The 15,729-nt window shown below is 34.3% G+C and overlaps 3 protein-coding genes across 4 annotated transcripts; 1 reads left to right on the top strand and 2 right to left on the bottom strand.

The window, feature by feature from the left end:
- Position 1: 1 nt before the first annotated feature.
- Positions 2-3,136, bottom strand: LOC130982721 (1-aminocyclopropane-1-carboxylate oxidase homolog 12-like). 2 transcript variants are annotated; one of them, XM_057906792.1, is made up of 4 exons: positions 2,266-3,136; positions 1,290-1,611; positions 944-1,199; positions 2-273 (listed from the first exon to the last, which is right to left on the bottom strand). In XM_057906792.1, the coding sequence occupies exons 1-4, from the start codon at positions 2,904-2,906 to the stop codon at positions 230-232; spliced, it is 1,263 nt and encodes a 420-aa protein (XP_057762775.1). In that variant the 5' UTR covers positions 2,907-3,136; the 3' UTR covers positions 2-229. The 2 variants fall into 2 exon arrangements, with proteins under 2 accessions (XP_057762775.1, XP_057762776.1); XM_057906793.1 differs by having other exon boundaries at positions 169-311.
- A 187-nt stretch (positions 3,137-3,323) lies between these two features.
- LOC130982722 (1-aminocyclopropane-1-carboxylate oxidase homolog 1-like) lies at positions 3,324-4,811 on the bottom strand. Its single transcript, XM_057906794.1, has 3 exons — positions 4,208-4,811; positions 3,670-3,991; positions 3,324-3,591 (listed from the first exon to the last, which is right to left on the bottom strand). Exons 1-3 carry the CDS (start codon positions 4,789-4,791, stop codon positions 3,337-3,339), a joined length of 1,161 nt encoding a protein of 386 aa, XP_057762777.1. The 5' UTR covers positions 4,792-4,811; the 3' UTR covers positions 3,324-3,336.
- Positions 4,812-5,130: 319 nt separating this feature from the next.
- On the top strand, positions 5,131-6,859 carry LOC130982723 (1-aminocyclopropane-1-carboxylate oxidase homolog 1-like). Its single transcript, XM_057906795.1, has 3 exons — positions 5,131-5,732; positions 5,965-6,286; positions 6,385-6,859. The coding sequence occupies exons 1-3, from the start codon at positions 5,203-5,205 to the stop codon at positions 6,643-6,645; spliced, it is 1,113 nt and encodes a 370-aa protein (XP_057762778.1). The 5' UTR covers positions 5,131-5,202; the 3' UTR covers positions 6,646-6,859.
- The last annotated feature ends 8,870 nt before the right edge of the window (positions 6,860-15,729 follow it).

Below are 15,729 nucleotides of genomic sequence, written 5' to 3'. Positions count from 1 at the left end.
ACACACTGTGGAATGTCATGGTTGACCACTTGAAAGAACCCCCATTTCTCACACGCATCTTTCACTTTCTCAATGATCTCATGCCGTGAGCTACCTTGTTCATGCAGTGATCCCAAGTCAATGACTGGAATACTAACATCATTATTGGTAGCAGAGGATGAAGATGTGTTAAGGTTGTCATGAATGAAGATCCTTGGAATCTTAGACAAACCAGCATCAACAAGGCCCTTCACACCTGCTTTTGATTCATCAAGAAGCTTAAGCTCCCTTTGCCTGTCATAACTTCCTTCTTCATTAGTAATCACCATGTTCTAGAATGATAAAATAATGTTGATGTGTGACTTATGATAAATAATGTAATTTGGACAGCACATTGGGGTGTCCAAAAACTCTATACTACGGATTTGGTTATCCATAAAAAACTAAAAACACGTGGTCTGTTTCTTTTTTCCTCAGCCTTATCTCTTTAATGTGATTCTCTGCTTCTCAAGAGGTTTTCTTTTCATTTACCACTAGTGAGAAATTACCAACCTTTTTTTAACCCCGGAATTTAGTACTATTTTAAATTAAACTCATCGACTTTATGAACTTAAGTTGCCATAAGGAAAAACAAAGATGAAAATATTGTAAAACTATAATCAAATTAAAAGTTGTAATTTAAATATAAAATTATTATTTTTCAGACATATATACGTAATGCAAAATGATTGTTTAGTATGACATCTAGTTAGTGATGGAGCTTGCACATGGCAGCAGCCTACATCACGTGAGACTAACAACCTTGCACAGCATCAGCACGTGCAATATGCCAACATGGAAAAATTTTAAGGTTAGTTGATGCGATCTTAGATAACCAGAGAGACATAAAAGCTTAACAGATTATAGTTTTCAGAGTTCTATATCATGAAACAACTTAACAGATTTCAGAGTTGTTATTTCATACATAATAGCTTGAAGTGTTCTAGTGCAGAGACACCATTTAGTCCTATGGCATACATGTGTGTAACCAACTCCTTCACTGTGATATCTTTATACATTGCAGGATTCTCTTCTGTCACCAACTCCTTTATTGGTCCATACACTCTTGAAATCTCAGGTTGAAGATGCTGTCTAAAAAAACTTGCAACCGAAACTCGCGGACCTGTTTTTCGAGCCAAAACTCTGTGCTTGGAGCTCACAAACTTATGGTTTGTGATCAGCTGTTAAAAATGATGTTGAAGCATTAAATCACATAGCCACAGAGCAGTGTGTACAAATATCTATAAAAAAGTTGATAAAATAATCACTACCTGCATCATATCACCAAGGTTAATAATGAGAGCACCAGGAACGGGAGTGATATCAATCCACTGGTTTTCATAGAAGATTTGAAGTCCACCAACTTGGTCTTGTAATAGAACAGTGAGGAAGCTAGAATCCCAATGGCCACTTGTTCCCAGAGTGAGTTCAGGCTCAGGACAAGGAGGGTAATAATGATTAAGCATGAAAAGCCCTTCTGCACAATCTATGTCCTTAAGGTAATTGGGATTAAGGCCCAATGCTTCTGAAAGCAATTCAAATAGAACTAATCCCAATTTCTTAACATACTCTGCGTACTTAATTATTATATCTCTGCAAGGAAATTAGATTTTACAATCATGAATAGCTAGAAAACACAAAATTATTATAAGATTATGGAGCAATTATTTCAATTAAGTTGTGGTGACCAAATTTACTATAAGACACTACATAAATTGTCTTATCAAGTTATGAATAGAAGACTTCAATAGGATCAATCTCACCAAATATTATTACTGTTCACTTAAAAGTCGCAGCAGCTCTTTTTGGCTTATTTTATACACTAAACTTACTAATAAGTAATAACTAATAAAATTCATATCATGAACTAAAATTAACTGTTAATGTATAGTTCAGCTTATGAGTCTTTTAAGTTCTTGAAAATAAGTTCTTGAATGTGTACGGTCTGTAATAAGTTATAATTTATAAAAAACCTAAGTAGTTATAGCAGTTAGGTTGGCTTAGCTTTGCTTAGTACAAGTGTATATATATAACTCTGCAGTGTAATAACTCTTTATACACTTACAAAAGATCTGAATGATAATTCACTTTCTACAAAGATTAGCTCTCACTCTTTCCTTTGATTCTTCTCTATCTCTTAAGGTTTACATTAACTAACTACTAGTATGTTGTTGGAACCACTAGCATGATGGAGTTCTGTACTGTTCTTTCTACAAATAGAAAGAAGAAAGTAGAAACCATATGTACCTGCAGATTGAAGGGAGTTGGAGAGGATCAAGAGGCCTTGGAGCCAATACACAAGTGAGTGTATCCCTCCAATTAACTGCAGGTGTTGTGTACAAATCAAAGTTGGTGTTATAATACACCATCCTCGAAATATCACGTGAATAGATCTCTCTCTTCACCTCAGGATCCTGCTCATGAAATCTGCGCGCCCCATCAATCATTTCATCCAAAACACACTCTGGAATGTCATGGTTGACCACTTGAAAGAACCCCCACTTCTCACAAGCATCTTTCACCTTCTCAATAATCTCTTGCCGTGAGCTACCTTGTTCATGCAGTGATCCCAAGTCAATGACTGGTATAGTAACATTGTTATTGGTAATAGAGGAAGATGTGTTAAGGTTTTCATGAATGAAGATCCTTGGAATCTTGGACAAACCAGCATCAACAAGGCCCTTCACACCTGCTTTGGATTCATCAAGAAGCTTAAGATCCCTTTGCCTGTCATAACAAGAGCCGTGTTCTACTTGATTTTCTTCTGCATCAGTAGCCATCATGTTCTTCAATTCCACTCCCTTTCTGAGTAATGATAAAACAGTGTAATTTGGACAGCACATTGGGGTGTCCAAATACTCTATACTACGTGGTATCCATAAAAACATGTGGTTAGTTTCTTTTTTCCTCAACCTTATCTCTCTTCTCTAGAAGTCTTTTTTGACGCCTGAATTTAGTACGATTTTAAATTAAACTTATCGAGTTTATGAACTTAAGTTGCCATAAGGAAAAAAAAGGTGAAAATATGTAAAAACTATAATCAAATTAATTAACAGTCGTAAATTAAATATAGAAAAATTAGATATCTATTTAAATATAAAATTATTATTTTTCAGACAGATATACGTAATGCAAAATGATTGTCCGTGCAGTATGAACAATTGAAGTTTCTATACACAACTTTTTTCCAATGTCATAAAAAATTTCAACAACCACTATCATTTAATTGTTTCAAAAATATTCTTGAATTAAAATATGCTTTGTTAACGTTCATTACAACATAAAGTTGCATGCCACAGCCACGTGTCGCACTTCTTATTATAGCTTGAAGTGTTCTAGTGCACGGACACCATTTAGCCCAACGGTATATCTGTGTGTAATCAACTCCTTCACTGTGATATCTTTGAACATTGCAGGGTTCTCCTCTGTAACCAACTCCCTTATTGGTCCATACACTTTTGAAGTCTCAGGTTGTAAATGCTGTCTAAAAAAGCATGCAACCAAAACTCGCGGGCCTGTTTTTTGAGCCAAAACTCTGTGCTTCGAGCTCACAAACTTACTATTTGTGATCAGCTGTGAAAAATGATGTTTGACACATGAATTCACATAGCCACAAAGCAGTGTGTAAAATTATCTATAAAAAATTGATACCTGCATCAAATCACCAAGGTTAATAATGAGAGCACCAGGAATGGGAGTGATGTCAATCCATTGGCTTTCATACAAGACTTGAAGTCCACCAACTTGGTCTTGTAGTAGAACAGTGAGGAAGCTGGAATCATAATGCCCACTTGTTCCCAGAGTGAGTTCAGGCTCAGGACAAGGAGGGTAATAATGATTAAGCATGTAAAGCCCTTCTGCACAATCTCTGTCTTTGAGGTAATTGGGATTAAGGCTTAATGCTTCAGAAAGCAATTCAAATAGAACTAATCCCAATTTCTTAACATACCCTGCGTACTTAATTATTATATCTCTGCAAGGAAATTAGATTTTACAATCATGAATAGCTAGAAATTAAAACACAAAATTCTAGTCATCCGATTATGCAGCAATTATGTCAATTAAGTTGTGATGACCAAATATTAGTACTGTTCACTTATAAGTAGCACCAGCTCTTTTGGGATATCATGAACTAATTAAAATTTCAATGTAACTGACTAAGTACTAGCATGTTGTTGGAACCATATACCTGCAGATTGAAGGGAGTTGGAGAGGATGAAGAGGCCTTGGAGCCAATACACAAGAGAGTGTATCCCTCCAATTAACCGCAGGACTTGTGTACAAATCCATGTTGGTGTTGTAATACACCATTCTCGAAATATCACGTGAATAGAATTCTCTCTTCACCTCAGGATCCTGCTCATGAAATCTGCGCACCCCATCAAGCATTTCATCCAAAACACATTGTGGAATGTCATGGTTGACTACTTGAAAGAACCCCCACTTCTCACAAGCATCTTTCACCTTCTCAATAATCTCAAGCCGTGAGCTAACTTGCTCATGCATTGATCCCAAGTTAATGACTGGAATAGTAACATTGTCATTGGTAGCAGAGGAAGATGTGTTAAGATTTTCATGAATGAAGATCCTTGGAAGCTTAGACAAACCGCCATCAACAAGGCCCTTCACACCTGCTTTGGAGTCATCAAGAAGCTTAAGCTCCCTTTGCCTGTCATAACCAGATTCGTGCTCTACTTTACTTCCTTCTTCATTAGTAGTCACCATGTTATGATACAAATTGCTGGTTGATATTGTGTAATTTGGACGGCACATTGCGGTGTCCAAATACTCTTTTAAGTGTTATGACTGTTATCCATAAAAACACGTGCTCAGTTTCTTTTTCCTCTACCTACCTTATCTCTCTAATGTGGTTCTCTGCTTCTCAACAAGTTTTCTTTTCATTTACCACTAATGAGAATTTACCAACCTTTTCTTTTTACCCTGGAAATTCGTACTATTTTAAATTTATTATTTTTCAGACATTTTGTGATGGAGGTTGCCCATAGCAAATTCCAAATTGGCAACCGCTTAGATCACGTGAGAGGTGAGACTAATAACAACCTTGGACAGTATTAGCACGTGCGATATGCCAATATAAAAAAAAATCTTGTTACTTGATGCAGAGGCCAGAGAGAGATAAAGGTCAATCTTAACACTCATCACCGTCACAGTGTCACAAACACAATGATTGTCACCGGGGCCGGAAATCCCGCAATCAACGATCGCTTGAGACAATTGAAGGCTTTTGATGAATCCAAAGCCGGAGTCAAAGGCCTCGTTGACTCCGGCATCACCAAACTTCCACAAATCTTCATTCGCCCCCCGGAAGAGCTAACCGCCGGCGATCCATCTCCGGGAGAACCGACACCTACACAGTTCAGTATTCCAGTCATCGACCTCAAGGATATCTCCGGAGACCGCGCCGGAGTAGTGGCGGCGGTAAGACATGCGGCGGAGACCGTGGGGTTTTTCCAGGTGGTGAATCACGGGATCCCCGTGAAGCTTCTGGAAGAGACGCTGACGGCGGCGCGTGAGTTTCATGAGCTGGCACAGGAGGTGAAAGCAAAGTACTACACAAGGGAGATGATGAAGAAAGTGAAGTATCTTAGCAACTTTGATTTGTATCAATCAAAGTATGCTAATTGGAGAGACACACTGTTCTGTCTTATGGGCCCTGAACCCCTTGATCCTCAAGAACTGCCTCCCCCATGCAGGTAGGTAGTTACTGGTTAATCCTATATCCTATGGATTTAATTAGTAATTAATTCACCAAAAGTATGTAAACTAACTGTTAGTTAGTTAACCTTAAGAAATTTAGTATTTAGGTTTATAATTTAAATTTTGTAAATAAAATCATTTAAAAAGATTGGCTATTGGTTGAAAAAAAAAAGTAGTTATAACATGACTCTTAGTTCAGAGTACATAACTACCTAGTTTAATTTGCAGGGAAGTGACAATGGAATATTCAAGGCAAGTGATGATTTTGGGGAAGGTGCTATTTGAATTGCTATCAGAAGCACTTGGACTTAAAGCTGAGCATCTTGAAAGCTTGGATTGTGCAAAAGGGCACTCAATTTTGTACCATTATTACCCACCATGTCCTGAGCCAGAACTCACCATGGGAACTACCAGACATACTGATCCGGATTTCCTAACTCTTCTGCTTCAAGATCACATTGGTGGCCTCCAAGTTTTGACCCAAAATGGCTGGATTGATGTGCCTCCTCTTCATGGAGCTATAGTAGTCAACATTGGAGATCTGCTTCAAGTAAGTCCAACTCTTTTAAATTGAGTTGAAAATGCATGATTAGACTAGTACTACTAGATTTGAATTTATATGTTGCTATAATATGATACATACTACAGCTAATGTCCAACGACAAATTCAAGAGTGTGGAGCACCGTGTGCTTGCAAATCATGTAGGGCCAAGAGTATCAGTGGCATGCTTTTTCACTGTTCATCGTCACCAAACAAGAATGTATGGACCCATCAAGGAACTCTTGTCTGAGGATAACCCTCCAGTGTATAAGGATACATCACTCAAAGATTTCATGGCTTACTATCATAGCAAGGGCCTGCATGACCATGGCAATTCTGCTCTTTCCCATTTTAAGTTAATGGGTTAGTTAATATTATGGCATGGAATTCGACTTAGATCGATACTTTATACTCATAAATAGCTCCTAACTTGGGACATAAATAAAATGATGTTAGTTAAACTTTGATATACAAAGGAGAATTTGGGTTAAATATTGTAGTTGAAAGATGAGTTGTCGTGACTAAAATTATGAAAATTTTCTACTACTACTAGAATATAAGAATAATGACTATTGTGTGTAACTTCTTCTTCTTCCTTTTTTTTTTTTTTTGGTTTGAGAAAATAATGAATTTAAAAAACAAATCTTGTTGACAAGGATATCAATAATTCAAATGAATTTGAAGCCTCTTCAATGAATATTTCTAGATACTCGAAAAAATTCTATACTTAATACCATTTATAAGTTTAGTATAAGAAATGTTTATATATGTTTAATTTAGGTAAAACACTTATATAAACCGAAGTCATCCTAATATTAGATGAATCACCCAAAGTAGAAAATGTTACGTAGATGTCCCTATGCATATTACTATATATATAGAAGAGTTATGCTATGTATGTTACTATATATATAGAAGAGTTATGTTATGTGTATACCAAAATTCGCCACTAATATAAAATATATATTAGAATACAAATACACATTGAAAATAAATTAAACTACACATGTATTTATACACAAATACATTGGTGATTGATTTTAATAGCTAATTTTATTGTACAAATAGCATTTTTCTATATGAAATTAGTCAAATTCAATTTACAAATTATAGTAGTAAATCAAATGAGGGTGTATCGAATTAGTATGGTGTAGGATGATTCGAAAAAATGTGATTCAATTTACTAAAAGATGTACACAGTTTGAATTCACCCATAATATATAAATCGATACAACCCATATCGATTTAGCATATGATTTAGCATATGGTTTTGGCTCATGATAATCAGATAAAGACACAAGAAACATCTTTTTCTAAGACACATTATTTCTACCAATTAATGCTCGACACGTAGCATTGATCAAACCAAAACACAGTTCATCTTTACTAGTTCTTTTTCTTTTTTATTTGTGGTCATAAACGGTTTTATTTGGGTTTTTCCTCTCGCTGTTCCTCCCCTCTTACCGCTGCGGTCTCTCACTCTCACGACCTCATCGCAAAGTCGCCGTCTCCGCCTGAGGGTCAAGGTAGAATCGTGACCTTCCCTCGTCGCAGCTTGAACGTCGCCGCCTCCAACCCGGTCTTCATCACCATTGCAGCAGCATTTTCGCCGGTCTTCGTTGCAGCTCGTCTATCAGCCTCTTCGTCGTTCACCGCTCTTCCTTCCGGTAAGTCTTCTGTGATTTTATTTAGTGTATGTCTTCTGACCTTGATGGAGTGTGGTAATTGAAGACAAAGGAATGCTGATGAAGAAGATTGGAACCATTATTATAGCAAGAATGTTGTTGAGGGTGCTTATTAGTTTTAGTGGTTAATGATGATGATGATGAGATGATTGTGGGTGTTGTTGCTGAAGAAGCTCTATTACTTGTGTTGTTGTTTTCAAACAAAGTTAATGATGATTAAACAAAATGGCTCCGTGTGTGCCTCTTGTACCATTGTTGAATTTGAAGTACAAAATTAATGAACTTCTTAGTAAACAACTAATCGTGTGCCATTGTTGAATTTGAATTTATCGTTGTCATGCATATTTGTATCTTGAAGTTTTGTATATGCAATGTAGTTATTAAAGAAGAACATGCAACAATTCATATGATTTGGTGTTGCCTTGCCCTTGACTCATTTTAATATTTTTATTTTGATTATGTTATATATATTTTTTAATTGGTTCTTTTAAAAAGAGTAAAGTATTATTTTTGTCTCCAACGTTTGGGTTAAGTTCTATTTGTGTTCCTAACATTTAAATCGTCCTATTTGTATCCCTAACGTTTATAAAAGTGATTCAATGTTATCCTACTATCAATTATAGTAACAAATCAGATTATATTTTTCAATTATTCTTACTTGGATGTATTCATTCTCAATTAGGTCTCACTTGGATGTGTTCGATTTTAATATTATACCCACTATTTGTGTTTAGATTCAATTATGTCCCTAGGAAAGTGAATTATGTAAATGTTGTAGGAATTAGTTTCAACTTTTGATGAGCTATTTTTCGGAGTGGATCATCGATTCTATCCCAGACATTTGTATTCTAACTCCAAAAAGAGATTTTCAAAACTCAAACTAAAGCGCTCGTGATGTGTAATTGATGGCAGAATAACATTGAATCACTTTTACAAACGTTGGGGATAGAAATAGAACGATTTAAAAGTTAGGAACACAAATAAAATTTACCCCAAACGTTGGAGACAAAAACGATACTTTACTCTTTTAAAAAATACTAGTACTAATGTTGTTGTTATAATTGATAAAGAGAAGAGAACATATATTATCCTAATTCTTAATACAATTTATTCTGAGTTTCTATTTGATGATGAGCATTGTTGGAACCTCAGAACAAAATGGAGTTTTTATAGTTCTTTACTTCTTCTCCAACTAAATGACAAGCTAACACCATGAACGAGAATCATGTATCATTTTGAATTGAACTAATAATGTTACGTGCTTCATATGAAGCTGTTTTTATATTTCGCAAATGAATCAATCAATATACTAGAGTTTTGATTAAAACTAATGAAAATTGATGGGAAAAGTTCAAATGTATTTGACAAATATCATACTTTGATTACATGTATGAATTTAATATTTGCTATAAGAGGATAAGCTTCCTCAAGATAATACATTACGAATTTAGATTCTCTAAATTTTAAATTTCACTTTAGAGAGTAAAATGTGATCTCTCACCATTTATTTTATAGGGTTTAGGGAAAATATGAGAAAGAAACTATTCAAGAGTGAAAAATCACAATTTACTCTCTAAAGTAAAAATTCAAATTTTAGAGGATCTAAACTCATACATTACAGATAACTTCTACTACAACCAACAATGAATCAACGCCTATAGTACAGTTGATATTAAATATTTGGCCTATGTTTTGCCAATTTTTTCAATCTTTTGTTTTTAATTTATTAAAATACATAGAATGGTGGAATCATGATGGATCTAAATGCCGGTTAATCTCCAATTGAGAGCAGTCAAGTGAGCTTTTCGCTCTATTCAAAGCTGCTTGCCTGTGTTGCTGCAATCGACGTGAGGGATCTTCAATCTATTTAGAGCTGCTGCCACCTTCACTTTTGCGGGGAGATTTTGTTGACAAATCTTTTCATTTGAGTCAAAGGCACAAGCTACAATGATGAAGGAACACAGTACAAAATACATTAACTGTAAAGTCATGCTGTAAAAGTTTAAAGGAGTTAGGTGATTATTTGAGCAAAGACAGCAATAAATTCAAGGTTCAGTCATGATAATTAATAAAAAATTCAACTCTGATGATTTTTAGCAACAAAAAAAAAATTAACTCAGTGATTATTCAACCACAAATGCAAGATTCAATCACTAACAAATTCAACTCAGTAATGACTTTCAGCAATAAAAATATTTAGCTAAGTAATTATTTGAGTAAAATAGCAACAAATTCAAGATTTAGTGACTATAATCAATAACAAATTCAACCAATTCAAGCATCGAGACAGGCCCCATATATTGCATTTATTGAATGCACTCCTATGCTCTGTTGCCTCGTACTGTCCCTTATTGTATTCAGAATAACAAAAGCAGACCACATTATTTAAGATAAAGGCAATTGATTTCTTAAAAATGCTAACATAATGTTAAAATTAATTGTGTACCAAAATAATAAACCATTTGATGGTAATCAGTGGCTAAGAAAATGGGGGTTGAATCTTAGCCCATTTTTTCGCTGAGAACGCTTTTTGCCTTTTAAGAGTGCTTCAGGAGATTTTTCTTCTTTTCGTCTCGTAACTAGTCAAGAGACATTTTCTTTTTGTCTCGTGACCAATCAAGAGATATTTTTCAATTTTGTCTCCTTCGCAACATGACCAGAAATGGAATAGAAGAGAGAGAGAATCATACCAAGAAGTATCCTGGTTCAGCTGCTAAGTGCAATGCAGCCTATATCCAGTCTCCATCACAACAATGATGAAATTTTACTATAATCATACAGATTACAAACACCAATTCTCCCTAGGAACTACCCTTCCTATCCGAGACAAGTCCATAATCTATCCCCAATCCTGAACTTGACTTGGTCACCTGCCAAGTTTTCAACTGCTAAGTGCTAACCCAACTTGCAAGGGGATTCTCACAGAATCATGATACACAACACAGATGTAGAAAGGACCTCTAAGACATCTATGACTTTTTCTTTAGTTTTGTACCCTCTGCATTTTTTTGCTCACTGGCTTTTTCTTACAAACCTCACTCTGTTTGCCTTTTTCACCATGAGACTCAAGACAGACAAACTAAAGAAAATACAAAACGAAACACATTGAAGGAGAAGAACTTCTGTTAGCTTGGGTAGCTATGAGAATTCTGTGCTTTCTCTCCTTATTTCAAGACTTGGCCATTCACCCTTATTATAGAAGGGGAAGCTTCCAAAGTTGAAACCGGTCCAACCGAGCTAACTTCTTCTTTTTCAACACAAAATCGGTTCGGATAGAGAGAGGAGAGAGGAAACCGAAAGTAAAAGCCAACATGCAATTACCTCTCTCTCATCCCTTCTCATCAAGCTTCATCAATTTGAGCCTTCCATCTTGACTTGGTCCCCAAGAAGGATTTCTGACCCTTGATGAACCCTTGATCCTTGACAGCTCCATCTGCTCCACTTTTGCTTCTTCCCCCACGTAGCTACAGTAGCTACCTTCTGTGATAGATGAACAAAAAGTAGAAACGAGCCATACCCCAGGGATCTTCTTCTCTGACCGAATTAGATTGCTACCATTTTTAGGCATGGTGATCTTGAGGCTTCTTCACCACTTCTTACCATTAGTGGTAAAGATCTCAGCCACGCCATACTGTAGATCTTCCTTTTGCCAGGGCCATCACCCTAGCCTTCTGCTTCTTCCTAGCTCCTCTCATGGTTTCTTTGATAACTTACTTCTTCTTCTTTCCTGTGACATGACCGAAGAAGAGAGAAAAAAGATAGAAGAGAAAAGAAAACTTTGGAAGTAATGAGTAAAATCAATTAAAATCAATTAAAACCAACTTTCCATAGTCTTTGCCTAGTAACGTGTAAAACATTAAAGGCCATCAAATCAATTTGAAACTTTGTCTTTCCTGTTTCCAAGGCATGCAATAAATTCAAGTTAATTAAAATTTGAATTCCATAACTCATTGAAAGAGAGTAACCGTGGAAAGCAGCACTAATTTCTTTCTCTTTTCTTCAATTTCGGACCAAGGCTTTGTTGATCTTTCAAGAAAAGGTTTTGGGCTTCTTATTGGTATTCCTGGCCCAATTAACATAAGAACCATTCAGCCACATTGTTTAGAACATTTTTGTACCAAGAGCTAAATGTTTTGTCAATATTTTGGGCTCCAAATTTCTTTATACCCAATGACCAAAACCTGCAAGCAACATAGAAATTATTAATTAAACAATTTTGAAGCAAAAATCAATTTAATAACTTTTAATTATTATTTTAATAATATTTGATCATCATATTAATTTAGAATAATCACACCTATGTTGTACTTAGTATATTATTAAAGGAGCCACTCACATAAAGAAACATCTTTTTTTAAAGATATTTTCTAGTACTTAACATTCAATACATATAAATGATTAAATTATGTTATTTTTGTTGAAATTGAATCAGACAAATTGAGTTGACCAAAAAATCGATGAATTAAATCTTGAACAGAGTCTAAATTAATATTTTTTTATAAAAAATTACTACAATACCCTTATTATAGAAAATGATAAAATATATATATATATATATATATATATATATATATATATATATATATATAATATGAGCATTTTAGTCATTTTCGATGATAGGGTATTATAGTCATTTTTTTAAAAAGATATTAATTTAGATCGATATAAAATTTGATTCATCGATTTTTTAGCCAAATTAGTTTGTCCGATCTAATTATGACAGAAATAATATGCTTTAATCGATTACATATGTAAAATTTTAATTATTAAAAAATATCTTAAAAAAAGACGTTTAGGTGTCTTTATTAGAGTAGCTCTCTATCATTAATTAAGATAAACATGTGGTCAAATCGATTTTTTTTATTAATATACTGGTTGGTCTGGTTCAAATGACAAAAAATCGATTCAACATATACATGGGTCCGCTTGTTTTTTTTTTTTTTTTTTTTTTGGTCGAGGGTCCGCTGGTTTAAAAAATGAGAAAAGAATTAAATAATGAAGTGAGATTTTTAACAGTGATGCATGTCCAAAAATAGTAGTCTTTGTTCTAATACACAAATTACAATGGCCCAAAAAAAAAAGATTGCAGTGGCCCATAAAAATATCCAGTTATGTAATTAATTATTTACCTTATTAATTTATTATGCCCGAAACAATAAATTTAGATTAATACACTAAATTAGTCTGTAAAAAATGTTTTAGACAAACAAATCATTATAAATAAATTTTACATTAAATTCTGACAAAAAAGTAGATGATGACATGATAGGTTAATATCACATGTCACAAGATAATTAGTTAATGTGTCATGTCAGTAATACATGACATACCACGTGTGCTACGTGTTATCTGACATGTTATAAATTTATTTAGTCAAAAATAGTCGCTGAATATATATATATATAAAAATCATTTTCATCCTTAAAATTTTAAAATTAATCAAATTAGTCTTTATATAAATCTCTATTATTTTTCCTTCATAATATTAAATTCTTAATATTTTTAATACTATTAATTTTAGGCTTAATTATTTCATTGTCCCTATAATTTTATCAAAATTTTAATTAGGCCTATATACTTTTTTTTTTATTTTCAATTAGGTTCCTACACTACTTTTAATTTTATAATTAGGCCATTTTCATATCAAAAATATTAAAATTAACAGAATATTTTTTTCAAAATATATGTGGTCAAATATCTAGTTAGGTTTTTAAGAGTGAAATCTCAAAATAGTCCTTGAACTTATACTCGAGCCTCAAAGTGATCATTGAAATCAATAATTACTCAAATTCGTCTTCGAAATTGTCCTCTTAGGACTCATAGTAATCCCTAAATTAATTTCCGTCCATCCTTACCATTGGAAAGGACTGAAACGACGTCGTTTTGTAGTTATTAAAAAAAAACCCGATCACCTCATCTGCTGGCTTCATTTCAGATTCACTGAGAAGCGCAATCAACATTTGCTTGACCTGTTAGAAATAACGCAAAAAAAAAAACAATGAAGCTAGGATCACTAAAATTAATCGGGCGTAAGTGGAGACGTTGATGGACACTACAACAAAATCATATTTTAGTGGCGAATATCACTTATTAAGTGTTCGTAAAGCACACTTCTGTAGGGCTAGTTGTTTTTTGATATCATAAAAAAAGAGTGAAAATCTAAGTAAATTGTCACATAATAGGATTGCACTATATGCTACCTCTTGGCGTTCTATAAAGCCTGTGCTGTTGATGATTTGATTTTTGATGGTTTAAAATTTCACTAATAAAATCTCGTTGTAAAGTATAGTCTCTAAACCAACAATAATCCTTTCATACAAAAATTTTGTTTGTCACAAGCACAAACTCCTAAAATCTATAAACCGAAGTATTTAAACTTCGGGTCATCTCTCAAAGGACTTGCAGGGTAGTGTTCTTGTTATTGATTATAGACTTGTTTATTTTGGGATTTTAGATAAGAAATATGAATAGTAGACGGTAATGAAATTTTATTAACAAAATGGTCTTGGCAAGGTTTGATTGTCAAGGTTTTTCATCATTATCACTAGCCACAAGTATGGTAGTTGCAAGGATTAATCCCACTTAGTCATCCTTAAATCAATTAATAAAGGAAAGTCAAGTGAGTTATATCAATCTTAGTCCACAAATCCTAACTTTTCACTAATTGGATTAATGAAGGCTAGAGTCAATGGCTATCAACTATCAATCAATTGGACACTAGTAACTCAAGAAATCCTAAGTTACCTTCTCAAGCCAAGAGTATAAAATTCTATTCTAATATCCTCCCAAGCATTTTATCGAACACTTGGAAGGTACAAAAGAGAAGTATGACAAATCACAACAAGCATGAATTCTAACTACAATTGAATGCAAAGAATTAACAACAACAATCAAGGAAATCACAATTATCATGAATTACCTCAAATTGCATTATTGAAGGAAAACAAAGGAACAACAATCTATCCACAACAAAGTGGAGAATTACAATTATTAAAGCATATAACTAGAAAGAGGAAGAGGAGAAGAGTAAGAATTGATAAAGGGAAAGTGAATTAAAGCATGAATTAAACCTAGATCTAAGAGGAGAGATTAACCTAAACCTAATCCTAATTCTAGAGAGAAGAGAGAGCTTCCCTCTATAGAAACTAATCTCCAAAACTAAAACTAACTCCCAGTGATAAATAATGCCCATTGTGTCTTCCCCTTCAATCCTTGATCCTTTTAATCCTTTCTATCAGAATTCTGGCGCCAAAATGGGTCCAGAAACTCTCCAAAATCGCCAGGCATGAGTTGCTTTAATGAAATCACGTGCGGACTGCGACGCGTGAGCGCACGGTGCGCGTGCGCGTCCTTAGCTGATTTCGCAATGTGCGCACGAGCGCCTTGTGCGCGTGCGCGTGCATGGCCGGATTCACTTCTTTGACTTTTTATGCTTCTCTCCACTTGTATGCTTCCTTCCTTGCTCCTTTGATCCATGCCTAGCCTATTTCAATCCTGGAATTACTAACAAACGCATCAAGGCATCTTATGGAATTAAGGAGGAATTAGAATTCATCAAAATGAGGCTTAAAAAGCATGTTTTTACACTTAAGCACAAATACGGGAGAGATTACAAAATCGTGCTAATTCCTTGGCTAAATATGACAAAAGGTTGATAAAATGCTCTAAATTCAATACAAGATAAATCCTAAAAACGGAGTTTATCAGCTGTCCAAATCATAGAGCCTACATGAACAATGTCTTCATTAACCTATTTGCATTGCAAAT

Source organism: Arachis stenosperma, chromosome 5 (genome assembly GCF_014773155.1).
Source record: "Arachis stenosperma cultivar V10309 chromosome 5, arast.V10309.gnm1.PFL2, whole genome shotgun sequence".
In the NCBI taxonomy this organism is placed as follows: Eukaryota; Viridiplantae; Streptophyta; class Magnoliopsida; order Fabales; family Fabaceae; genus Arachis; species Arachis stenosperma.
The sequence above is the reverse complement of the archived record's forward strand: the minus strand, read 5'-3'. Positions and strand labels throughout refer to the sequence as shown.

Bases quoted from the DNA above. Each gene is read 5' to 3' on its own strand.
- LOC130982722 (XM_057906794.1), bottom strand. From the start codon at position 4,791: ATGTGCCGTCCAAATTACACAATATCAACCAGCAATTTGTATCATAAC. The intron at 3,992-4,207 runs GTATATGGTTCC...ATTTCCTTGCAG, and splicing joins CAACTCCCTTCAATCTGCAG to AGATATAATAATTAAGTACG. The intron at 3,592-3,669 runs GTATCAATTTTT...CATTTTTCACAG, and splicing joins ACCTTGGTGATTTGATGCAG to CTGATCACAAATAGTAAGTT.
- LOC130982721 (XM_057906792.1), bottom strand. From the start codon at position 2,906: ATGTTTTTATGGATACCACGTAGTATAGAGTATTTGGACACCCCAATG. The intron at 1,200-1,289 runs GTAGTGATTATT...CATTTTTAACAG, and splicing joins ACCTTGGTGATATGATGCAG to CTGATCACAAACCATAAGTT. The intron at 274-943 runs GTATGAAATAAC...AAGTTATGACAG, and splicing joins AGAACACTTCAAGCTATTAT to GCAAAGGGAGCTTAAGCTTC.
- LOC130982723 (XM_057906795.1), top strand. From the start codon at position 5,203: ATGATTGTCACCGGGGCCGGAAATCCCGCAATCAACGATCGCTTGAGA. The intron at 5,733-5,964 runs GTAGGTAGTTAC...TTTAATTTGCAG, and splicing joins GAACTGCCTCCCCCATGCAG to GGAAGTGACAATGGAATATT. The intron at 6,287-6,384 runs GTAAGTCCAACT...TACATACTACAG, and splicing joins ACATTGGAGATCTGCTTCAA to CTAATGTCCAACGACAAATT.